The 24,987-nt window shown below is 45.9% G+C and overlaps 3 protein-coding genes across 4 annotated transcripts in view; 2 read left to right on the top strand and 1 right to left on the bottom strand.

Moving 5' to 3' along the window:
* The window catches only part of LOC126517525 (ubiquitin carboxyl-terminal hydrolase 24-like), a 116,135-nt gene extending 99,456 nt beyond the window's left edge, over positions 1–16,679 (top strand). The window contains exons 52-56 of the mRNA XM_072285197.1: positions 582–647; positions 3,869–3,956; positions 6,696–6,774; positions 8,328–8,490; positions 10,315–16,679. Of these exons, the coding sequence (XP_072141298.1) occupies positions 582–647; positions 3,869–3,956; positions 6,696–6,774; positions 8,328–8,490; positions 10,315–10,482 (564 nt within the window). The 3' untranslated portion in view covers positions 10,483–16,679. The remainder of the gene's footprint in view (positions 1–581; positions 648–3,868; positions 3,957–6,695; positions 6,775–8,327; positions 8,491–10,314) is intronic.
* Positions 16,680–18,481: 1,802 nt separating this feature from the next.
* On the bottom strand, positions 18,482–22,151 carry Prp5 (pre-mRNA processing factor 5). The gene has a single exon (XM_050167258.3). It carries the CDS (start codon positions 21,896–21,898, stop codon positions 18,617–18,619), a length of 3,282 nt encoding a protein of 1,093 aa, XP_050023215.1. The 5' UTR covers positions 21,899–22,151; the 3' UTR covers positions 18,482–18,616.
* A 209-nt stretch (positions 22,152–22,360) lies between these two features.
* The window catches only part of Keap1 (kelch like ECH associated protein 1), a 36,420-nt gene continuing 33,793 nt past the window's right edge, over positions 22,361–24,987 (top strand). For both annotated transcript variants that reach the window (XM_055064812.2, XM_050167259.3), the window contains exons 1-2: positions 22,361–22,549; positions 23,988–24,186. In XM_055064812.2, coding sequence (XP_054920787.1) covers positions 24,055–24,186 — 132 coding nt within the window. In that variant the 5' untranslated portion in view covers positions 22,361–22,549; positions 23,988–24,054. The remainder of the gene's footprint in view (positions 22,550–23,987; positions 24,187–24,987) is intronic.

Genomic DNA, 24,987 nt, shown 5'->3' with positions numbered 1-24,987 from the left:
CTCAAGAATGTACAGCATGGTTCACTCGGAATCGCCTAAACTCTTGTGAGGAGAGCGTGGTGGCTTAAGCAGACCGAGAGCTCCAAGTGAGGCGAGGCAAGGCACGGTTCTCGGAGGCCACACATGCAGTTGACTATAGTTGCTGGGGGAAAGACCAGGTGGCGGGAGTGCAGTGGCGGGAGAGGAAGAAAGATGCGGGTGGCAGGCAGTGTGTGTGTTGCCTGTATTGTGCGCGGAGGGACAGCATATGGACAGCGTGGGTGAATAGTTGCGGAGCGAGGTAATAAAGAGAACGTTTGCGATGAACATGTAAGCTTGTCGTCATCCGTAACACCCTAGACATGGCCACAGATCTTTAATTTTGTTGGAAAAGAAAGGTGTGATATGAAACATCAGGCATACATCTGTGTACACAAACCTGGTCCCCAGTCCTCCATGTCGTATCTGAGCTGCAATCGATGGAGGAGTACTAACCTGGTGCCCTTTTTTTAAGCTTACGCCGTACTGTACGGATGAACGGATGAAGCCCTTTCTTGGCCAAAGTGTCATATTTTTTTTCATTCCTTCGTATCTTTTTTCAGACTCAGTATTCCTTGGTTCCATCAAACGAACTCAAGAACCTTTCGCAGCTTCTGCTGGAATTGATGGTGAGTAACTTTTTTTTCTATTTTTCTCTGTGCTTCACCTTCTTGGATGATTGTTTATTAGCAAAAATTAGTTGCGGCATCTGACACATTTGCAACAAGTATGATTTAACAGCGCTGCTTAATCATGTGCTGTTTAATCATGCAATATCACCAACTGGCCCCATAAACCTAATGTTGCGCAGAAGCAACATAGCCTTCATCATGGTGAATCGAGAAATGAAATACCAATGAGTAGAAGGAAGAACACGGGACAGCACTGCTACTCTTCCCGCCTCTCTTGTTTGCTAGTCGACTGACTAGTCGATTCACTAACTACTAACTAGCCCAACTACCTGTCTTGCAAAATATGCTGTACTGCTTGCTTTCTTACTTCTTTTTGAGAAAGCACCTCTTATATTCACAACCATGCTTACCTCTGAATATCAACCCCTTGTTCCCCCCCACCCCCCTTCAGTTTGTTTTGTTGTTCAGATGTGATGGGCTTAGCCAACAGGCGACTAAGGTTTGCAGGAAAGCCCTCATCTAGATGGCAGGATGTGTGGGCAGGCGAGTAGTAAGAGTGCAGCTGAGCGTAGTGATGGGGCATTGGAGACCATAGAGTCCAGCTACAGCAAGAAAACTGACATAGGCTAGATCTGAAGGCCTGATTTTAATGCACTTGTTCACCTCACCCACACAAGCACAGCTACTGTGGGCCTCTCTCAGTGCACAATTCCATAAATTGAAGTAAATTTCATGAATGATAAAAAATTTCCATCTACCCAAGTCATCATGCCATTGTCCTCAAGCTGCCTTCTTATACTCAGTTTCACCTTCTCATCATGTGGCAAAGAAAAAGCATTGCCCACCACTGCCACTATAGTCTGTTGAGTATCAAGTCAAAACACTTTGGTATTGCCATTTGTGTTCTTGCTTTGTCCCATTCTTTCAGACTGTTACGACTCCAATACATAACAGCAAGGCTTAGTCAACACTTCTGTTTAATAGTATATAGCAGGCAACACTGACAGCTGGAGAGACTTCTCTTACTGTTCGTATTTGTGGTCATATGACTGAAATTTATAGGTACATATAACATACTTTGGTGATTAGATTGTGTACGTTTACAAAAATGACGTATTTATTACATACAAGGAGTCGGAGATCTGAATCTGTCTTCCACCAAATGAGCGATGTAGCACATTTCTGTGACTAGCAGCCACAACACACCATCTGCACTTACAACCAAAGTATGGTGTGTTGCATAATTGAAGCACAGTGGTACACAAATAATACATTATTTGATGCAAGCTTGCATCTGTGAGTTCTGGTTAAAATATATTATTTTAAAATACACACATCTCACATATTGTAGGAATAAATTTTATGCCAAGCATTTTGCAGGTAGCTGGCTATCCAGCGTTCTTTGGGTTTCTTCGAAGTGTTACAGGACAGATCAATGTGTTTGTGTAAAACAAGAAGTCGTGTTTGACTTGAGCTGGTATGTGCCAGCAGAAGCAAGATGACAACAATCGTATGACAGCAATGGCGTGATGAGGGTCTCTTTTCTTTTTCGCTCCGGGAAGAAACATTACAACCTGTTCTGTTATGACCTGGGCTAATCCTGAAGGCAGTACAGTTAACACAACATGTCAAAGTGTTAGCTGGCCTGAGGCAAAAATGGAAAAAACTAACACGCTCTTGCTTATAATGCAGCGGAAAGAAAGCGGTAAGTCTGTGGCTGAATGGAAACTAGCACGCACTATGTGCACGTGCCATGTGAAATGAGGCAAGTGCCAATCATCTGAAAGGGCTAGTTGGCACAGGGACGAGAGAATAATGCATGTGATTGCGGTCCAACTGTTAGACATCAAGCTGCTGTACTCAGCCTCGGAGGTTCAGTCTCTCCATCGGCCACTTGAATTTTCTTTTCACAATATGAGTTAAGACAGGCACCTACAACCATAAAGTGCCCCTGGAATGAGCCAAAGAATGCTTCCCGTTAATTGATATGGCTTTCAAAGAAAACGACGACCAGCTGCTGAGATCACGAGTTGCATGTGTGTGCAGACAGAGGCACCCCTGGACCTTGTTGAGTGATGACTTGTCTTTGCCATTGCTGTAGTTTTGTTTCTGTGTAGTCCTAATAAACGAGTTCCATTGGCAGTGTGTGTCTATAATAATATGGCATGGCTGCGAAAATTTGTGATTTCATCAGGAAATGCCTGTGTTTAGAACTTTTTTTATGATTGTCATAAAGGTGCTAGTGGTTTTAAGGTTCTTTATTTGCATGCAGCTTAGGATCAGAATCCACATAAAAAAATTCAAATACTACAGTTGCCGACCAATTTTCAGAGTCTGATTTTACAGACTTGCATGATTATTCGGGCTCATACCCACAGCGTGCTACCTGCTTAACTGAATCTGTGTACAACAGCAGCCAAATTTTGGGGCGCTGTTACGTGAATATTTCATGAATAAGCTTCACAAATGTTTCCATGGGTGATGCAGATTGCTGTAGCTGTCAACATGAAGAAGTTTGCCTGTTTGCAGCGTTCCTATAGAACAGAAGCTGTGAATTATTGTAATAACTTGTCCACAGCCTAAGTACTAGAGCAATGTTTTGTATTTCGAACCAGAATTTAGCAGCACTTTCGAGCTCCGATTAGTATTTTTCAAACTTTAACATTGGAAGGTCCTATATAGTCATTCTGCATAAACTGTTGCAGATCAAAAACAGTGGCATTGCGAAACATGCAGTGTGAGACACCTATGAGCACACTGTTTGCGTGGCTTTTGCAGTGTTGCCAGCTGAGTATGGGTGTCGAACTGAAGTCCCTGTGACAATGTGACATTAGGAAGGAGTCGGATGCGCTAGCCACTGCAGTGTCAGGCAACTTTGGAGCTGGGCAACTTGTGCAGCGTTTTACACCCCTCACAACAGACTCCAAGTATGGTGAAAACCGCGCATGTACGGTGCTTCGGAGGCCACAATGGCCAGTCCAATGGCTGACGAGAACGACATTGCGTGCATCCCAGAGAGGTGCTTTCTTGAGAAGAGGGAGGGATGTTCACTGTGTGAGCCTGCTTCTGTCACAGTAAATTAGTTCAAATCCAGATGAATCGCTGGAGTCTGTGGACTTTTTCATTGTAACATCTGTTACCTGTTGCACTAGTTGTCAAATAAAAGCACTGGCAGTTCCAAACAGCTCCCACTAAAAGCCTGTGTTTCCAACTTCCAGAAATTAGAAGACCCCCTGCAGTACAGCCGGATCAAGCTGGTCATTGATGGCTCCCGGGAAGAGAAGGCCGAGTTTGACGGGCTGCTAGGTGAGGCCTCTATTCATTGTCAAATATTGTTTTTTTTATTTGCGCACTCTGTTTGTACGTTTCAAGAGAGCAAATGACGCAACAATTCTGTACTCCATGTTGAATTCCAGCCGCAAAATTGGTTAGCACTGTGAGGAATTTACCCACCGTGGTGGCCTTAAGTGACTGTGGTGTAGTGCTGCTGAGCGCAAGGTCACCGGTTCACTTCCCGGTTGCAGTGCCTACACTCCGGTGGAAGTGAAATGCGACATTATTCGTGTACAGCGGGATTGCTGTGTAGCGAAGTCTACCACATAGGGCCACGACGAGCCCTTTCACTGCCACAACACTCAATTTTTGGACGAGGCTTTGCCCTTTTGGATTCTCTGCTGTGTAGCTTGAAGCATGCTAGTGAAGACGACAAGAGAGAGAAAGCAAGGTATCGGTGCGATAACAGCACTTATAGTTGAAGGATTCGAAAAACTTTTGCACCATGAGATTCATGAGACGACTTTTAATAGTGAGGCCATTCTATGGCTAGTTGGAAAAGAGTTTCAGGACCTCCTTATGTGTTCAGTCGACATGCCTTGTTAAAGTTATGAAATCTTGTACCCTGTCAATGTCAGTGGGTGAGGGTCTCCACATCTTGTCATCGTTTCAGACAGGTACTTAATCGCTGCGCTGCAAAACATGGTGGAAGAGATTAACAGCTTTAGTGCATTAAATAACCATATCTCGAAACCTTCACTTCACGTCGATTCCAACATGTGCGTTGGACCTGCATAGTTGTTTTTTTTTTAGTATTTCTTTTAGTTGAATAACCAAATGCATTCTGCAGAAAGCTGCAAAGTACCGGAAGATTAATTCAAGGCAAAATCGGCATCCACCCAGAAGTAGCGCGGAGCTACAAGGCGCACTTACCAACAAAGAAACCAAGGGTTTTTTTTTTTTTTTTTTTTTTTTCAGAAGCAAAGCAACATGGTTGACAAAAAAAAACTACTCATAGTTTTGACTAAAAGGCGAAGTGCTGGCTGTGGTTCATAGTTTTATCGGTCGTATAAATTGCAGTAAACATTTGCTTGCCAACTGAAGAAGCGTGGTGTCTCATGTGCACTGGCAAACATGCGCATATCTCGCTAGATCACCGCGAGCAGTTGCTCTCACAACGCTGGTGTAGTGAGGAGTGCCAGCAGTGGAGAGCAAACGCTTGGTGCTGACTCTCGTTTTACCGCAGCTCCGAAACTTGAGATTACGTGACCTCCAATGCGAGGTGTGCCGGAAGACAGTGTGCATGAAGCCACTATGCTTCTCTGCTCACCCTCGCCCACTTGCCCTCGCACCTGCCGCCACATGGCACACGGGCCGCTCATTCTTGTGAAGCACTTGCACTTTACGCAGAAAGTCGCAGCAACAGTCGCAGGTAGAAATTCTATGTAATGTTCATATAATTACTGTTGCAATAAAATTTGCTCTGGGGGGGGGGGGGGGACGAAACCCGGAACTGCCGCCTTTCTAGTGCAATTGCTGTACCAACTGAGTTAACAGGGGCACCTGGGGAACTAATTAACCCTTTCGCTGTCGGACCTTTCCGGCCGTGACGCCCCCCCAGTGTCAGCTTGGTTTCAGGGAACGAGCATAACAGGGAATGAACATAGCAATTTATTTTTGATTATGATTGGTATACAAACAACATAGTCAATGCAATATGCACATTTCAGTGTTCTGGAGCTGTTGTTAGTAAACATCATCATCATCATCAGCCTGACTATAACATCCGTTCAACATCCAAATCTGACGATGCGGAACTCGCCTCTTCCTCGCATGAGACTGTCCCAGTCCGAATCCGAGCTCAGCTCGTATTCTGAATCGGAATTGAGCCACCGCTCCAATGAGCAGGAGGAGGTCCGCGCGCTCAGCCATCCGAAAGTAACCGTGCGCGGGGAGGATGCGCTTTCAGTCGCCTGCACAACGGAGAGAAATGGGACGTTGCGTGATAAAGAAGACAGAGGGAGATGGAAAAAGGCTAAAACAAAGTTCGAAGAGTTTTAGTTTACTGCTGCAAGTCGGAAGCGAGGGTGCGGCAAGAGAGCGAAAGCAGGAAAGCAGCAATCGAGTCACTCTTTTCGGAGAGGCAACAGCGCGTGCCTCTGAACTTGACGCGCCGTAGCAGACACACCAACAGAAGAAAAATAAAAACCTTCAAACCAGCGGAGATGGCACAACAACCCTTGAACCCATAACCACACGCGCACGACGCATGATACAGCGAACACGGAGCCACCGCGCCACTCAGCAAGGAGAGAGGGGCAAGTGGCAGCCGCACTGTACTCTTCAATACATGTATTTACACAGGTCGAGGCGAAAATACGAACTTTTAGAAAGAGTCATCAGATGGCGTGGTCCGTCCAGGAGCGCCAGCTTTGCGCTCAGGCGCGAAATTTTGAACGCACGATAGAGAACGTACCAGTACATCAGTGACACTGTGGGAAGGAAGCGCGAAGACGTACCGGTACCTCCGTGACAGCGAAAGGGTTAAAGAGGGCTGTAACCAAGTCGGTTCAGAATATATCTGTAAATTGCAGAAAGGTAGCTTTGTGCCACTTTGAGATGTATGCCAACTTTCTCTTACAACTTCGTTTTTTTTTTGTTTTTTTTTTCAGGTGAGTTGTTTTCACTTCATTTGCTATTTTATTTTAAAGAAATTGAGGTGAATTTAACTATTACAAATGCTTGCTGACATCGTTACCATATTCTGCGCAGAAATAATCAAGTCCAACCACAACAATGACAGCAGGCGATCATACCAGGGTGTGAAGTTCCTGGTCACCATGGCCCATAGGTAAGGAATCGGAATCGGTTTATTCATGCCAGTACACTGTAGTCCTATTATAACGATATCAAGAAGAATGAAAAATTATATTGTTATTACCGATCATTGCTATATGTGGACTGCCGTGAAAGAAGAGCTACCGAACATACCTTTGTAGCTCCAAAACCAAATTTGCCTCTTGTGCTCAAAAATAGACATTGTATAAAGTAGACTGAAAAATAAAATGTTTATTTTTGCCTCTAAACAGTGTGTCAAGCATTAGGCGCGCTGAAAAAGTCAGAAGCCCACACTTACTTTCGCGGGAGCTTCAGGTTCACAACTGCAGTGTCCAGCTGCTCCGCACATACCAGCGACAATAATTTAGCGTACATGAAATCAATGAGCGACTTGATCAACGACAGTGCACTTCGCATGACCATCGAGGTCGGTGTCAAAGGCGGCTCATAGTCAACCTTATCGCCCCCATCGCACAACATCATCGTCTCTCGTGACAATGATCGCCCCATTGGAGATCTCTTCGCACAACGAGGCAGCACTATCTGCACTCAGAAACTCCACTATCGAAGCACCACCTGTTTCATCGTCAGTAGCGATATGCTGCCATAGCTCAGTAATGTCGGCGGCTTCCACCATGTTGGTGCTGCTATCATGGGGGAGTTTCACCCTGGCACACAGGCCCGCCTTTTTCGTTGATTGGCATGGCCCCTAGTTGCAGCCATCATGACAGCGGCGCTCCCGCATCAGCTCATAGCCTGAGTGTTGCAAAATTTGCAGCTTCATCTCAAGCAACGCAATATTGCGCTTTGTCGCCGCCATCTTCTATCAACAGGGCTGTTTGCGGTGCATTTCTGCGCTCGCTGAGAAGGGGGCAAAGGGCAGATGTTGCTTCATCTGTTGCTTTTTTTTTTTTCCTATCCTTAACGTAGCACGATCGTGGGCGACGCAGACGTGAAGCAGCTGGTGCCATCTTGTGCCACGCTGTGTAAACTAGCGATGCTCTCCGTGGCTTTTGCAATCGGCGCCCGGACGGCATGGATGAGCGCGCGGTTAATGGCAGTGGATACAAACTCGTGTAGGCGAACGTATCGCCCGTCTCGGCATTATTCGTTTAAGGGGAACTTAGCAATGCAAAAAAACGCCGTCCAGAAGGCAAAATTCTGATCGTTATTCCAGTATGCGGTGAATGACGTATTGTTATATGGGGGTTTCTTTCTCATAGTCGTGATGTATAAGTTCACACTCTTTAAGTCAGACTCATCATTATAACCGATATGTCATTATATGTGGTATTGCTATAATTGAACTGCACTGTGGTGAACTTAGAGCTACAAGAGATGTATATACATAAGGAGTCCCGTGGTTAGAAACTGAATTCGAACCTCCAATTCTAATGAAGTTTAACATCCATAAAGAGATGTTAAACCCCACATTGTCATTCTTCGGTGGGGACTAAAGAATGTGCTATCTTGTGAGAGGTTCTATTCTTGAACCAGATGGTCTTACTCAAGGCATGTTTGTGAATGCCGTAGGAGTGCCATGCTAATGGCTACTTGCACATGCAGGTGTACACATGCCAAGGACTACCTGCTACAAGCTCCACCCACATGGCAGTGGTCCGTAAACTGGCTGAAGCAGACCATGTCCGAGTTCAACACTCAGTGGAGCAGTAACACCTCCAATGAAGATTCCAACACCAAGACCTTCCAGCGGACTATCAGCGCCCAGGTACGCTGGCCGAGGGAAACACTAGTGTACTTTGACGGGCTGTTTTATCGCTGTACACATGGGTAAATTTTACTGGTTGCAGAGGCAAAGCTACAGATATCAAGCATATGTGTGGCACCGCTGATGAAACTGGTCCCGTGATTTCATTTGCATTTCCGTTACAAGAGAAGTAGAAAGCATCATTTTTATGGATAACAGTAGGTGATTTGATGGGACTGTAATACCCCTGTCAAGCGGGCAAGTTAAGTCCACTTACGGAGAGTGCCCTTCGGGACCTTGAGTGACACTTTAGTCTGTGCGGTGCTAAACGGGAAAACAGAGTGCACTCGCAGTGAAAAAAAAAAAAGAGAGAGAGAGAGGCGTCAGACCAAGAGCACATCTTTTTAATGTAGGTTAGAAAGAAAAAAACTTCTGAAAAGTGATTGTTTTATGTTGCATTATAAATAAAAAGGAACAATCTATTTTTTCTCAACAAGAAACTAAACAATTTTTTTGTTATAAGAGTGTTGCCAGTCAATGCCGGCCAAGACGAATGCCTAGCCAATCCAGAAAAACATGGTGGCGTGCGACTGAACTTCTTTGTCCTTTTTTTTTATGCATTATGCTTTGTACCATTGAAATAGCTGGCAGCGAGGCTACGTACTCGGACAGCAAAGTGCGTTCCGTGCACGCGCTCTGACCGGAGTGCACTCTTCTGCGAGAGCACTTTACTTGCAACGTTTAGATTTGGGAAAGTGCACTTAACTTGCCCGCTTGACAGGGGTATAGTATAGTCAAGCCTTTTTATAACGAAGTCGCATTTGACATGAAAATATCTTAATTATGAGATATTCATTATCGATGTACCATGTTTGTTCGATTACGAGGCAGTCACGATTATAAGATTAAGATGAGGGTGGCAGTTAGAGGACCGAAGAAAAAAGGCTTGACTAGGCCCTCTAATATAAGGGGATATAGAGTAGCCGACAGATTATGCAGACTCGGCAGGTATTGCCTGAACTATTGGATTACTAACACAGGCAAGACACAATATGGTGACCATGAAGTGTGGGGGAAGGGAGCTCCAACGTGCGGAGTGCAGGTTATATATGATTTTTTGCCTTTAGATGTCACTTCACAGCAATGCAAATATTGCCTTATAGTGTGGCTTCATGGCATTGTGGCGTGCACTGCCGTAAGACCACACTGTAAAGTGAAAGTCGCACTGCCGTGAAGCCACACCTAAAGGCAAAATGTGCGCATGTGGCAGAGGGCGACTTCAAGACTTAATTAAGATTCTGGGAAAAAAACCTCGCCTTATGTACGAATAAATATGATATATATTTGTTGCACGCTGATGTTCCACAACAAAAACATTTTCGCATTTTTTTGTGATCACCATTTAACTTTATTAAGGTTCGAATGTTTTCACAAGTCAACATAGACATTTTGTTTTATTTTTTAGTTGATGATTTTGGACATTGTCGTGTGGGTTGTCATTGCACATTTTTGGCCTCTGTCGAAAACAAAATGGCATCCACCTAATCATTATGCTGCCTATCAACTAAAACTAAAATCATCTGTATTTTCCTAAACACAAACACGCACCCTTAGCCCCTTCGCTATGGAATTGCTCTGCTGAGCTCTACGCCGCAGGTTCTGTCCCAGCCGCAGCAGCCACATTTCAGTTGGTGCGCAATGCAAAAATGCTTTTGTACTTAGGCTTTGGTGTATGTTAAAGAAAAGGAATCAAAGGGAGTCAAAATTAATCTGCATTCCCCCACTGCATCATGCCTCATACTCATGGGTCATGCCAGAGTTTATATTTACTTTTTTTTCTCCCAGGACACCCTTGCAGAGGCAACAGCGCTACTGACCGAGCTGTCCTCGCCTGAGGCAGCCGAACTCGGCATGGAGATGGACCAGGATGAGGCCGAGGACGAGGACTCGCGATTGAAGAGGACAAGGGGCTTGGAAGACGTGTTCAACTACGTCGAAGTAAAGCCAGAGTGAAACCTGGTGCAGCCCTGGTTCTACACTGGTGCAGCACCGTCAAGGGAGATATCAATCCCCATGCCTTCCGTCTGGAAAAGGGAATCAATTCTCCATGCCGCCATCCAGCCTACCAAACCGGGCAGCACAGTGGTGGCAGCATTCCCTCAGGCCACTGCAAGTATTATGTTGTGTTACCCTGTGCGAGGACTAGCTGTCGGCAGTGACTGTGAGCGGTCCACGAGTGGTGCGCAACCGAGTTTTGCAAGTTGCGCACGTGACTTGTGTGCTTGCGTCGAGCATATCAAGTAAGGCAATTTTATGCCTGGTTAGTGCTGGCCAGTCAACCCACGAAGTTGTCTCCCCGTGCATCTTCAGAGGCCGCAGTAGTCGCACTGCAGCAGGTTCCTGCGGTGACTCGAGCATCCCGTGTGGAACTGCACGTTTGTGGGCTGCCCAAATCAAGCTGCGTGTGCGTTGTCCGTCGGTTCGATACATGATTGTAAAAATGTGCACGGTGCTGTTGTTCAATAATGCCTTTTTCTTTTTTTTTTTTGCCATTTCACATTGCCATTTACAAGATATGGTGCCAGCCTTGGTTCAGTTGTAGTGATTCTCCAAGTAATGCCCTAATCAGGAGAATCGCTGTCCGTTGTATGACCAGTATGCCCCAACATTGGGTTACATCGGTCAGGCCAGAAGGCCTGACCGATGTTGCTAGAGGCATGATTGTTTATTGATGTGTGTCTTACATGATGGCAAGGGCGAGTTGCTCTGAGCCATCAGTGAGTCATGGCGCCAGCTTTGGTTCACCAGTAATAATACTGTAATCAAGAACAGTGCAGGCCAATGGTTGCGCTTTGATAGCCAGTGTTCTGCAACATTGGACATACATTGGCCATGCTTTTTATGTGTGTGTGCTGCTAGAGGAATGATTGTTAGTTGGCATGCGTGTTGCGTGATGACAGGGCCAAGTTGCTCTATGTGGAGTGACACAGATGCCTGAAAATGAGACTGAAAACCTGAAGAAAGAAATTGGGGAGGGGGGGTCAAATATTACATATGTAAAAATTAGATACTTTCTCTCCTTTCCTTACATTTAAACTCTGTATAAACAAATTTGTTTATATAGCATGCAAATTGATGTTATGTAGCATGCACTGCGTTGCAAATATACAGCTTACTTTTGTTTTATAAATGCATGTTGGCTTCTTAAATCTTAATATAAGGCACAGTAGTCCCTGCCTCGGCATTCCGACGTTCTTCATTTTAACATGGTCAATTCGCGATAATTCAAGCTGGGTTGATTCAGAACTTGTGAAAAAATTCAAACAAATGTGTAGAAATTTGATTTGAATTGCTGCATTTTCGGTGCACTTTAAAGGCTTCCCAATTTAACCAATCAGACTTCTGGCTTCCCATGACAAACCATTGCAGAAGTAATCTTCACAGGATAATGAAATTGCTTAGCTTCAATTAGAAACTTAATAGCTTCGTATATTGACATTGTCATCAAAAACTAACAACTGTTGCTCTAATCCCTGCTAATTAGCAAACTCCCTTTTGTGTTTGCAAATACCAAATTTTATATGTGACTTTACATAAAAGGACATCGAAATTTCATCTATGCAAGCATCCCTTCATACATGAAGCCATAGTCTTTATCTTGTACCACCAATAATTCAAACTACCAATGAAAGCAGCAGGAACGTATCATGTGAGTGGGCTTGAATTAGCCTGAGTTGGCTGTTGTGATTAATGAGTGTCGAGGGAGGAGGAGAGGGCACTGACGATGGATGACAAATGCGTTGACGCATTTGTTTTATTTAAGGATTCCAACAGCTCGCGGAGACCCTGTTCTGAAGTGCAAACATTGTTTAGTGGTTCTGACTTTTTTTGTTCGTAACCAGGTTGATTGTTGACGAGCCAATTGATGTGTATGTTGGTCCATGTGCATGAAGTTATGAGTGGCGTACCAGGAGGCACTAGATGGTGCAAGAGCAGCTGCTTGACAAGTACTGGGAAGCGTGCACATCACTTCGTCATGGAGCGTTCACTCGTTACTACAGAGCACACACATTCCCCCGAAGTTCCTGTTTATAACTGTAGTTCTTTGTTGTCGCCATTTTCCCGGCTCTCTTTTTTTGAGAGCCCTGCCCCACCTTGAAACATTTTTCTTTCTCCTCTATAGTATGGCCGTGGTCCATGCTGCTGCAGTCTAAGAAACCAATTCCTGATGTTCACTGTCCCTTGGCTTGCATCGACTTTTGGCCATTTAGTCAAACGTGCATGTACACTATATAAACCTGTATGGAGTGAGGACGCTTTGTGTTCGCGAGAGCTAATCGTCCTGGCCTGTGTGCTGAAATTGGAAAGGGACGCAAATCCAGCACTTTGCCTCCGAGATTCTCGGTGCGTTGCTGATGTTGCTTAATCTTGGAGGTCGTGCATGCTGAGGAGCTATGATGGCTCTCGACATTCTAGGTTCTGCGTCGTTTCCAGCAAATGAGAATAGAGGCGCTTTTTGTTTCTCCTTTTTCTTTATGTCAAGGACATCTATTTTTGAGAGCGTTTGTAATGCGTCCACTGGTATTTTGAGCATAAAATTTTGCGTGGAGGCTGCTATATGTCCACACTATTGGAAACTAGGCTTTTTACGCAGCCCAGAATTTGTTTGCAGTTGGACTATAAGCGGAGGAATACTGCTTAGCAGGTGCCAGCATGATGTGGTTTGAACGCTTCCTTCTACAGTGGCGGTTCAAATACCAATTAGGCGATGTCCTTGACATTAAGCTGCTCTGTACGCAAGTGTTAAAGAGGCCCCAAAGGATCATTTCCTGACTGTTTTTTTGTTCCTGGGGCCTTTCCCTCTTCTGTTGTCATAACAGGCATGCTAAATGGAAGTGATGTGAAGGTGACATCTCAATATTCTCGGAGAGCCACCGACGACTGTGGCGCGATTTTACCTTCCCTTTCGTCCATCTGCTTTTAGATGCTTTGGGTAGAAAGTGTCCGTTGTTGCCTTCTGTCTTCAGCGATGCAGTAGAAGGCTCTTCGGATGCCACAGCGCCAACAAGAGATTACAAGGATGAGACCAATACTGGGCAACAAAAGAAGCATGCAGAGGGCACTGGAATAACACTGGTGCTAAGGCTGCACTGGGCTCATTCTCATAAACATGCTGTGCTTATGTAAATAGACGGGGCCTAGTGCAGACGGTGAGAGCAGACGAATGCGTTGACACTTTCTTGTTTTTAGCTGTTCTCTACCTTGAACAACAATCTTTGCAAAGAAACTTTAGGAAAACTCGGCTGTTTCCATTAATCTTGCCTTCTGAGAAAAAGTGATGCCAGTAGAGTGCGTTGTGATTTTTTTGCCAGTAGTGAATGTGATGGCGGTGCTGCTGCATCTTTGTGATTTCGTCCTCTGAAGTTTGTCCGTAGTAACACTGTGTTCCATCGAGCTATTATGTGCATACAGAAATTATTTCCCTATGCAGTACAGTGGGTGCTAACAAGAATGCCTGCATTGTCGCTTTCCTGATGGTGCATTTTGTTGTCCGTTCACTCATGACATCCCGACTTCATTCCGGAGGTAGCACACTTCGTGTCTCGTTCAACTGGTGCAGCATGGCGGCATTTTTGTGCTGCCACTAGTGTCGCAAGGTGCAGGCTCCGTGCAAAACAAACCTGCGGTGCCGTAGAGTTGAGTTCGGTGCTATCATTGCTAGAGGTAAGCCTGGTGCTGAAATTACTGAGCCACCATAGCAGTTGCTAGTAGTATGTGAATTTCTTTGCGACTTTGCGTGGATTTGTTGACAGCACAGATTACAGCTTCATCCCTTGTTCAATTCTGTTCTATTCCCGCCTGACATTGCCTTTTTGAGCTAAGTGTTCTATATTCAAAACTGGTTATCTTGTGCAACTTCAAGCGCCTAAGTAAATCAACATTCTGAGCACGTACCAGCCACTGTGATCAGCATTTTCTTTTTCTGAACAGTTATTGTTACCACTATGATTAGTATTTTTTTTTTCTGAACAGTTATCTTTGTAATGTCCTGAAATTCATCTAATCATAAAAATTAAGTGTCTTAATGAGACAAATTTTGCCATGCAACAAACTTGCTGTGAGATATGAGCCTCAAGAAGGTTACTATAACAATCCATAAGGAGTGAAGTTTAAGTAAATCTATATATTTCTCATCATTCCTACGCTGGCTGAGCAGCTATACTGCATCGTACTGCATCAGGCAGTGCATTCCAACTGTAGAGCCAGATAGGATTCTAAGTGAGGAGTTCTGTGCGCAGCAGCCCCTGCACCCTGTGTGTGAGGTGGTAGAGGCCTTGTGCTGCAGGTTCTGTGCGAGTACCATTGAACTCCTGTAGACTAGTTATCGAAGCGAGTCAAATCGAACGTGTAGTAGTCTTAACATGCGTACCTGACTAACGCATTTGTAGTGCTATAAAGCGAAAAGAGGCTCAACGACAATAGTGACAGTAGATCAAGGTTGTGGTTCATGTCCAAAGACAGCATTTGTGCAGTGCCATGTTTATTATGCAATGGGGACGAGAAGGATGCATTTGTTTGGTGAAGGTGATAATCATTTTGCTGAGAAGCCATTTTGAATATAGATGACCACCAGATTGTACCCCATGGCAAGATTGCCCATGTTTGTAGGCTTTTTTATACATGTGATTGTGTGTATCAGTGCTGCGACATGATGCATTTCGTTGGGTTTTCCAAACATTCGTGGCTTAGTGCAGTGTAAGCATCACTTCAACTTTAAACACTAAATAAAGGTTTTTAGATTAAATTTTGGAAGAGGTAATTTAATGCGCTCACGCTCTTATTGAAGACCTAGAATTTTTTTTACATCCAGAGTATTGGACCACTGCATAAGAGCCTGTCTTCACAGCCTAGAATCGTGACAATTTTCACGTTCCTTGCCTGTCATTTTCCATTGGCCTTGCTTCCACCAAAATAAAAACACTGTGATTAGTTGCTGGGTTGACATTATGGGTGGGTGCATGTGTATGAATGTCACACATACCAAGGTATTAATTATAGAAGTGTAATCAACATGCATCGTGCTTGACACAATCCGGACAGCCATGCTATATCTTCACACTAGAAAGTGATCCGGTTTCACTTAGTATGTTTAGAAGTGTCCTGGATTGAGTGCTTTAATGGTGGTGTGGCTTGATACCAAGTACCGTCTCCTGCTTACATATGCAGAACAGTCTTTTGTGTGTTGTGGAAAGTACCGATCAGTATGCTGTGAAGGAAGTTACAATGCAGCAGCTTCAAAGTTCATTTCCCTACCACGTGTTGGCTCTGTTGCTCCCCGCATTTCATTCTTTGCTGCAGCTTTCAGTCCAAAGACGTGTCACACACCCTATTGTGCAGTGCTTTTCATAAATTGCATGCTCTTGTCACTTTTCTACGTCAAGTGCATTAATGTAGGTCAAAATGTGATGTGTGCCACACGTCTTTGCAAGCTGTCGATTGCATCATCTACAAGGACACTAGGATTCCAAGTGTTCCTATCTTCAGGCTGCCCAGCACAACTTGGCACGGGGCACTCTTATTACGACAAGAAACTTATAAAGGCCTGAGAAGGGTTCACTAGTTTGCTTGAGAAAGAACTTGAATTTAGAGTTTTGTACATTCAACGAAACAGTGAACAGTGTCTTTGTTACGTGACGCCGTCGGTGTTTGTGTTCGACATCACATGACTGTGCTGCTGCTGTGCACCTTGCAATTATGCAACATTTTTTCTAGCAGCTCGTACTACCCGACGTCGATTATCGTGTAACCTCGAGTGCCAAATGTGCCTTGTTGTTCCAGCATCACTTACTGTATAGCTCTTTCTTACAATCTCTTTTTTCTTGCCTCGCAAAAGATGGAAAGTGCTTTTACATGTGTCTGTTGTCCTCCCATTGAAATGAGATTTGCCTATTGATCAAGAGCATGTTTGGATTTTTCGAGAAATGAGTGCGTTGGTTTACGTAGACTGGTAGTGTTCTCGCTTATCTAGTGCTTTCTTTTGTCAAGTTAGTTGTTTTGATATTGGCTGGTTTAGCAGCTCGTGGTCTTTTGAGATTTTCCAGTTTCAGATTGTGCAGTCTTGCCTCTTTCTTTTTTTTTTTTTTTTTTAGAAACAGGATGTGAAAGTGGTACTGACGCTCAAGTGAATAAATGATGTACATACATTGGCATGGCCTGATCTTGAATTTGCATGTGGTACACAACAGCTGTGCAGAACATGTTCTGAGAAGCACAGTGCAAGACTAATGTTGTCAAACTAATGTGACGCAGTACTGTTTGACAACGTCCGGAGTGTCACTTTCGGTAAGAATAGAGTGTTTATTAGCGAGAAAGGGATGTCATTGGCAGGACAGGACTGGTGCTGAAAATATGTGTATGAATATGTCAGAGAAAATTATTAAACATGTCTGTTTACGCAGGATTGGTATGTATGCCACGTGAATGTTCTTTGTCTTTTATTTATCTCTTTAATCAAGGTAAACAGAGGAAACTTGGAGCGAAACTTCATGGTCACTTTTGCGTGCACCAGTCAACACTTGTGTACCGTACACTAGCCTTTGGCTACAGTTCGCAACTGTTCTTGTGACTTTATCGTAAACTTTTCATCAGATTAAGACTGAATTGAAAAGGTCAGTCTTGTTGGAGTTTTCATTTATTATACTATCTTTTCATTCTCCTGCCAAGCATTAAGTAGCAGAGTCTATTCCCAGCCTTGCTATCTGTATTCCTATGGGGCTATGCTTTGGGTGCTTGTGAAGTCCAAGGTAGTTTAAATTTCACAGCTCAGAATTAATTGGGCTGCTCTGAATTCACTTTCCAACTGCTCTTTCGCTGCCAGCAGCAATACCTGGATGGGAAAAATGGTCCACAGAGCAAGTAGCATGAACATGCAGGCATTTTCAGCTGTGCACATGGCTGATTAATGGGAGCCACTACACAGTCGCAACCTGGGTGCTGGTTGTGGTTGTTAAAAGGAAAAGTGGCTGGGAATAGTCTGCCATGGATGTGTCTCATAACTGTTTGCTCAAGCATAAGGTCCCTACTCAGGCAGACACTTGGATACATGAAACAGAGTGCTGGTATAATGGAGGCGTCCACAAATGCATTCAGTACTGTCCCCACACTTCAAACACTACATGCGGAGTTTGCCTGGCAAACCTGCTTGCATGGCACGTGGCGACTCTTGGGATAATGCTCACATTCTGTGGGATTGTATGGGGAGCTGTCCAGGCAAGCATGGCCAGACTCGCATATACCCACAGGCCTGCGATACTTTGAGAAGTTGTTGCTGGCGAGCATTCTAGCATCACAAATGTAAAATCCTGAAATTGGAATACGAACTGAACGAGCAGGACTACTTGGCTCGTGCTTGGGATGTTGAATCTATCGCAACCGCTTTTCCTTTCCTTTAATTCAGGAGGATTTGTGACAAGGTATAAAAGTCCTACTCGCATTGTGCTGAACGTTATCAGCTGCAGAGACTAAGTTGTGGATGCTTTGCCCATATTATGTAAATGTCTGCTTGCATCTACACTTCCCAAACCCTTGCTCCATATGGGGTGGTAGAAATCATATTGAAATGATTATCTAGGATGGCTTACTTGGGATCAATGAAAACTAACAGTTTAAAGGCACATGTTAAACCTGTGCTTGCCCTTCATATGAATTAGTGCAAAACAGCGTTTGAAGTGCAAAGACTCAATGGGCTTAATATGATAGCAATATAATTTTTCAGTATCAAACTAATGCCACACTGTGAGGCAAGAGACTCGGTGCCCAGCATTGAATGCTAATTTAATCATTACATTACAGCAGCAAAGGTTTGACATAACAGTAGCACATGCCATGGACTAGTGACACTCCAATGTGACAGCCGTAGTGACATCTTTGAAAGCTCTCTTCAAGGAACATGAAAGTTTGTTTTCCTGTCGGAGGCTAGGCACAAATGTATTGTAAAAACCAGAAGCAAGCCTTTACATGTCAGTGCTGGGTGCATTCTACAAAGCCCAGCACATTTATTGACAGGCTCAAGAATGAGAATGTGCAGTGGTAGTGTACAACAAGAACAAGTAGAACATGAAGCTTTCTGCCAGGCCACAAAAGTTCCTCACAGCACCTTGTAACGTCCCCTGTTGATGGGTTGGTATGAATGCTGCATTTTGACCATCTCTTCCTTGATGAGTCGGATGATCTCGGCCCGTGCTTTGCTGACAGCAAGTTCGCTCGTGCTTTCGATGGCGAGGTACAACTTGCGATCTCCACCCTTGGCCTCCTTGCCTGGAGGGTAGTAGGTGCCACGTACCGTGATGCCAGCTTCCGAGTACTCGCTAATCTGGGCCATAGCTTCTTTAGACGTGACCTTCCACCTCGCTTGCTGGGGGAAGTCATTGATCTCCAGCTCCTCCTCGTACTTCTGGAATCGCTCCTTCTGTGGTGGTGGCTCCGGAGGTTCTTCCTCGATGACCTTGGGCTGGTAGTTGAGCTTGGCGTGTAGCTTCTCAGCTCGCTGTTCCGCAAGCGTCTTGGCCGATATCACTGGTGTCGGGAGCTCCGGCACATACTGTCCGCGCATCATGGCCTCGGTCGCCGACTGTGCCGTCATCATGACTTCAGGCGCTGGCGTGGAAGGCGCACTGAAAGTCCGTGTCATGTTGATGCGACACGCCAGCATGCGTGCCATCTCCAGCTTCTCGGAGACGGTGCCGCTGGGAGCTGCGGTGGCAGTGGCCGCGCCCAGTGGGACAGCAACACCAGGTACAGTACCGGGGACACCTGGCACAGCCTGTGCAGGCACTGCTTGTCCAGTAACAGAGGGACCAGGTAAGAGTTCCTTGATGCGCTTCTTGGGTGCAAGCATGGACTCAATCTCGCGGTCAATGTCACCTTCAGCGTCTTCATCATCGGAGTCTTGCATGCCAAGCGCAGCTCTCTGGAACTTCTTCTTTTCGGTCTTGAGATGCGATTCGGCCTCATCAAATTTGAAGCCTTTGCCGGAGAATCCGCTGCCTCCCCTAACTTTTTTGCCTTCTGCCTCCTGTCTTGCTTTGTACTCGTCAAAGAGTTTCTGCAGATCTTCTGGTATGGGGTTACCACTAAGTTCTAGCGCCTTAATGACATCAGCACAGTAACGCCCCTGATCTTCTGTGATGAAAGTGTAAGCGTACCCCTTGTTTCCAGCACGTCCTGTCCGACCACAGCGGTGCACATAATCTTCATAGTGGTTTGGGCAATCGAAGTTGACAACGAGAATGAGGTGCTTCACATCCAACCCTCTCGCCGCCACTGACGTGGCTATGAGGACGCCAACTTTACCTGCCTTGAAGTCAACAATTGTAGAGTCACGATCAAACTGGTCAATTCCACCATGGAGAGCCATGGCATTGTGTGAGGCCTTCATAAGATCCTTCAAGAGAATGTCCGCATGCTCCTGCTTGTCGACAAACACAATGGCACTGCCTTTATCCTGGTACAGACCCAGAAGTTCCAGAAGTTTAAAGAACTTGTCGTCTTGGTTGAGAATGACAACATGCTGTTCCACATCTTTGCACACAACACTCCTTCCACCTACCAGGATTTCAATAGGTTTGATTAAGATACGCCTAGCAAGAGCCTCCATCTGCCGCGGAAAGGTAGCGGAAAACATGACAGTCTGCCGGTCGGGACGTATAGAGTCAATGATGCGCATCACCTGAGGCTCGAAACCCATGTCAAACATGCGGTCGGCTTCATCCAAGACTACATAAGTGGTCCTACGGAAGTTGGTCACCCTACCATTGTTGGCAGCCAGCATATCAATCATGCGCCCTGGGGTGCAGACAATGATCTCTGCCCCACGTTTTAGGTCCGCAATCTGTTCGGAAATGCCTGTGCCACCATACACACAAACGACACGAAGGCCAAGCGACTTTGTGAACTTTTTACAATCCTTGGTGATCTGCATGGCAAGCTCTCGAGTCGGAGTCATGATGACGGCAATGGGGCCATCGTCATCTTCCAACGGCGCCTGATCCAAGATGTGTCGGAACATGGGCAGAAGGAATGCGAGTGTCTTGCCCGACCCAGTCTTTGCGATGCCGATTATGTCCCTGCCGGACATCACAGCAGGTATGGCCTGCGCTTGAATGGGAGTGGGCTTCTCGAACCCGTGCTTCTTCAGCAGTTCCAGCACTTTCTTGCTGACCCCACACTGGGCCCAGTTACGGATGGGCTTGGGGCATCCCTTGCCACGTACCTTGATGCCCTCCAGCTCGGCACGCAGTGTCTCCACTTCACCCTGCGTCATCTTTGCTTGCTCGGGCACCTCAATGTAAAAATTCTTACGGAATGGTGCGTACGAGATGTCCTCTATAGAGACCGAAACCGGTTTCTTTGACTTGCCAGCCTGCAGGTTGTTCATAGTCGTCTGCAGGTCTTCTGTCTCCTCTTCAGACGAATACTCCAAGGCGTCAACGTTCTGTTCCATGAGCTCGCCTTTCTTCTTGTCCTCTTTCTTCTTGGCAACGCCCATGATTACCGTAACCTTGTTGTTAGCCTTCTCGGGCGCGGACGGGGCCGTGGTGCCATCCGTCTTGAGCGCCTTGTCTTTCAGCTGCTTCACCTCGTTCTGAATTCCCATCATGTACGCGTCCAACGGGTCGATGCCGTCGTCCTCCTCCTCTTCCTCCTGCTTGGCCTGCTCAGCTTCTTTCTTGACCTCAACAGCCTCGGCCTTAGAATCGGCGTCGCCTTCGTCAGGATCCACCTTTTTCTTCAGCGACGGAAGGCTGGGTTCGTCGTCTGGGTCGTCCTTGATGGGCGGAGGCGGTCCTGTGTCGTCCTCTTCGTCGTCTTCGAGGCTCCACTTCTTTCCAGGCAAGGCTAGGATCAAAGTCGCGGCGACCGCCTCTTCAGTCTTCTTGCGCGCCTGACGCCACTTTTCGATGCGCTCGCGCCGCTTTTGCATTTCCAGGTCGAGTTGCTGCTGCTGCGCGTTCTTATCTAAGGTGGTGTTTTCGGCAGCGGCGATGGCTCCGGCGACGGCGGCGGCCGCCGCTGCAGCGGCGGCTAGGGCACTCGTGGCGGACGTCGTCTGCTCGCTCTTATTGTCGTCGCGGTCGTGGCTACGCGAGCGCTTGCCGTCATGACTCTTGGAACGGCGGTCACGGGAGCGCGACCTCGAGTACGACCGCGAACGGGAACGCGAGTAGGTCCGTCGGCCGCGCGAACGGGATCGACGGTACCTCTCCCTTGACCGACGGCGGTCGCGCGACCGGGAGCGTCGGTGCCGCTCGATGCTCCGGCGCCGTCGGTCACGGCTTCGGGATCGGTTTCGGCGCCGTCGGCTGATCCTCTCGGGAGAACTGGACGAACTCCGAGAGAGCGATCGCCGTCTCTTCTTGTCGCGCGCCATTGTCGAGGACAGCGGCGCAGGGAATCCAAAGCTAACTGGTGCGACGCACGCTGCTTGTTTTAGAACTGACACAACGCGGAACAGCCGAATCAAGTCATGGTCGCGACGATGAGGATGTCCGACGAGGTCTACCGCTGTGGAGGACTTACAGACTCGTATCAAGGGCACACGACAACACTTTGCCACGATATGCTGATGAACACCTCACAAACGAAAAGATTACGTAGGCGCCATTTTGAACGTGTTCCTTAATCGGAAGCGGAACTTCTACGAAACATCGGGCAGTAGCCAGTAGCCCTTAAAAATCAACCGCAATAATTTTATTAAATATAGTGCTTGTATTTTGTTATTATTCATTTTTATATCGACGTTGTTGTTTTTACTACATTTATATTTCTCTTAATTACTGAGGCGCATTAAGCCAAGCTGAGAAGCTTCAATTTCAATCCGAAAGAACGAAAAGGTGCACGATTTGAAAGGTTGTAGCGCGAGGCCCACGCGTAGTTCAGTTCTGTGGAACGCAGTCGCGCTCAAAATTCTCCATTTATTTCTCAAACGGAGCAAATCGACTTGGAGCAAAATTTTCGGTGACGACTGGCGACAGCACTTCCAGGCTGCACCCACCGAGACGACGTGCTAAAAGTCGCAGTGGTAGGTGTTCGCTCCTTCGCATGGTGTGAGGGATGCACAAAGCATTACGCCTTGCGATTAGCGCACCGAGTTATTATTGCATTCATCGCTACATGCGCACACGTTTGACATTTTAGCATCTGGCTATAGCAATGCCGTGGCGATGGAAATGATGCTGTGCCCGCCTGTCTGGGCGAGAAATTTTCCGTATCCACACTCGACGGTGATGGAGTTGTGGCTTGAAGGCATTGCGTTCGACTGCAACGACACCACTCCCTCCCCTCCTCTGAAATCTGACAATATCCTCACGTTCGCGCTAACGTGTATGTCAACATGCGGGTGCCCGTGTATCGACGTGCATACGACAACGGGATTGGCTCACTATATGGCGCACATCATGCTTACAGATTTAAGTAATCTTATTTAAGTTTGCAATTTAAATGTTTATTAAGATGAATTTTTAACTAATACTTTTCCTTTAATCTTTATTTAAATAGTGTAATCTAACACGTAACATTTTCATTGTTAAAATAATTCTTTTAACTTATTTTATTATTCTATCTTTTTCATCTTCGTTATTTTTCATTTCAAAATTTCATATCACGTACTGCACGGCGCCGGCCGGCCGGCCCGACTAATCCTGACTTCGCAGCAACCTCATCTGTGGCAGTTTCCATAGCTGATACTGACCCTATCCCCTGAGTTTCCATAGCTATCGAGACTACCACTCAACTCCCTAGCATCCACGTTTCAAGAACATGCGTGACCCGTCAGACCCTCTCGTCAATAGAAGCTGTCACCTAGCTTTACTTGGAAATATGGGCCTTGAGAGCTGACACTTTACTGGCCAGCGCACAAGCTGATACCTTCTTTCTTTCTATATGTAGTCAATGTTAAATTAGGAGTTTTAACTACTGTAGTGTTAATGTTTCTTTTCTGACGCCCTTGCATAACATTATGTTGGCTGAACCTATCTATGTGCGTCTAGTTACCCCACCAAGATACCGCATTTAAAAAACAATCCGTGCCATGTATAGAGCAATTAGGTATGTTTCATGCTGGAGCCAATAGCTTCCCTAAACAGTACAAGTCGGGACAGGTCTGCTTGTTGAAACGTTGGCTCCATCCCAAGATATTTCTTTTTCAACACACGTTGATTACTTAATCTCCGCATTCCGTGAATCTCTAAACCGTACCATAATGTGATTTCTGTCTGCACAATGTCATTCCCACCTTTCACTCCATGACAAAGTGTCAATGTAAAGCTGTGCATGCTCATTCTCGAGGTGCAACCAGAAGTTGATTCACTGATAAAATGCACGCTTGACTGGCTGATTAATATCATATCAATGTTCTGCTCCTTTATACATGGTGGAGCTACTCCACAAAAACTATGAGGTGTTACATATATTTTGCCTGTGCAATGGCTCACATAGAGTACAAGGGGATTTTGGTGCAGGCTGAGCTTCTATAGCTGGCAGCTTGGCCCGAGTTCAGCGTTGGCGAATCGAGCAGCAGCAGCAGCCATGACCCGGCTGGGAGACCATAGCGAGGGTGACTGCATGGACATGCTATGCAGCGAGTCGGTGGACCTGCCTCCGGAGGGTGCCGGTGCCATGACTCTCTCCGTGGACTCCTACCCCAAGGAGTCGCTGGAGGTACGGGCGGGACAGTGCTGCACAGCTTAACACATTCAACAATAAGGAAGCGCACTATGGGCGTTTCAACTGGCAGATGATTCTCTCAAACCTCTATGCTCGTTTCGGTGGCGTAAAAGTCGCGGTTTTTAGTGGATGATTTATTTACTTCATTATTCATTTATATTTTGTAGTGAAGAGGAATGCCTGGCACTGGAAAGTACGCTTATGCACTATATGACAAGTCCCACCAGAAAGTTTCTGCAGTTACATTTTTTTTTTTCCTTCGGGAGTGGGGTTACGCTACAGCGGAGTCCGGACCCTCCCGCGCGGCCTTTTCGTGGTGATTTACCGCTGCACCTTATGTGGCGCAGTAACTGAGTCGAAATGAACTAAAATATAGCTTTTGTACATGCTCTAAGTGGTGGCGATGCTACTTGCAGATCGTTGTAAACCATCAAATCGGCCTTCTGGACGCCTAAATTCCTTCAGTTGTATAGCCATTCACAATACATAGCAATGATATGAATTCAAGAGGGACATACGCAATCCTCCCTTGTGCTAGTCATTCCTTTGTATAGTCGTTGGGCTGTACTGAATAGGCACAATGCAGAGGAAGACATGTATAGAACTATACATCAAGCAACAAATTCTGTAATCAGAAAGGGAACGGCTTGCGATTTTTCAAAGCGCAGTTTACTTTACTGTTCGAATGTGCAGTTAAAGAAAAAAATTTCGGACGAAGACTGTTCGTGCAATGCGTGTGAAAATAATTGCGAAATCAATGAGCATGTTCTACCCAGGAGAAGGCACCTACACTTT

The sequence above is a fragment of the Dermacentor andersoni genome, chromosome 11, assembly GCF_023375885.2.
Source record: "Dermacentor andersoni chromosome 11, qqDerAnde1_hic_scaffold, whole genome shotgun sequence".
NCBI lineage: Eukaryota > Metazoa > Arthropoda > Arachnida > Ixodida > Ixodidae > Dermacentor > Dermacentor andersoni.
This window is presented reverse-complemented; position numbering and strand designations above follow the sequence as displayed.

Bases quoted from the DNA above. Each gene is read 5' to 3' on its own strand.
- Prp5 (XM_050167258.3), bottom strand. From the start codon at position 21,898: ATGGCGCGCGACAAGAAGAGACGGCGATCGCTCTCTCGGAGTTCGTCC.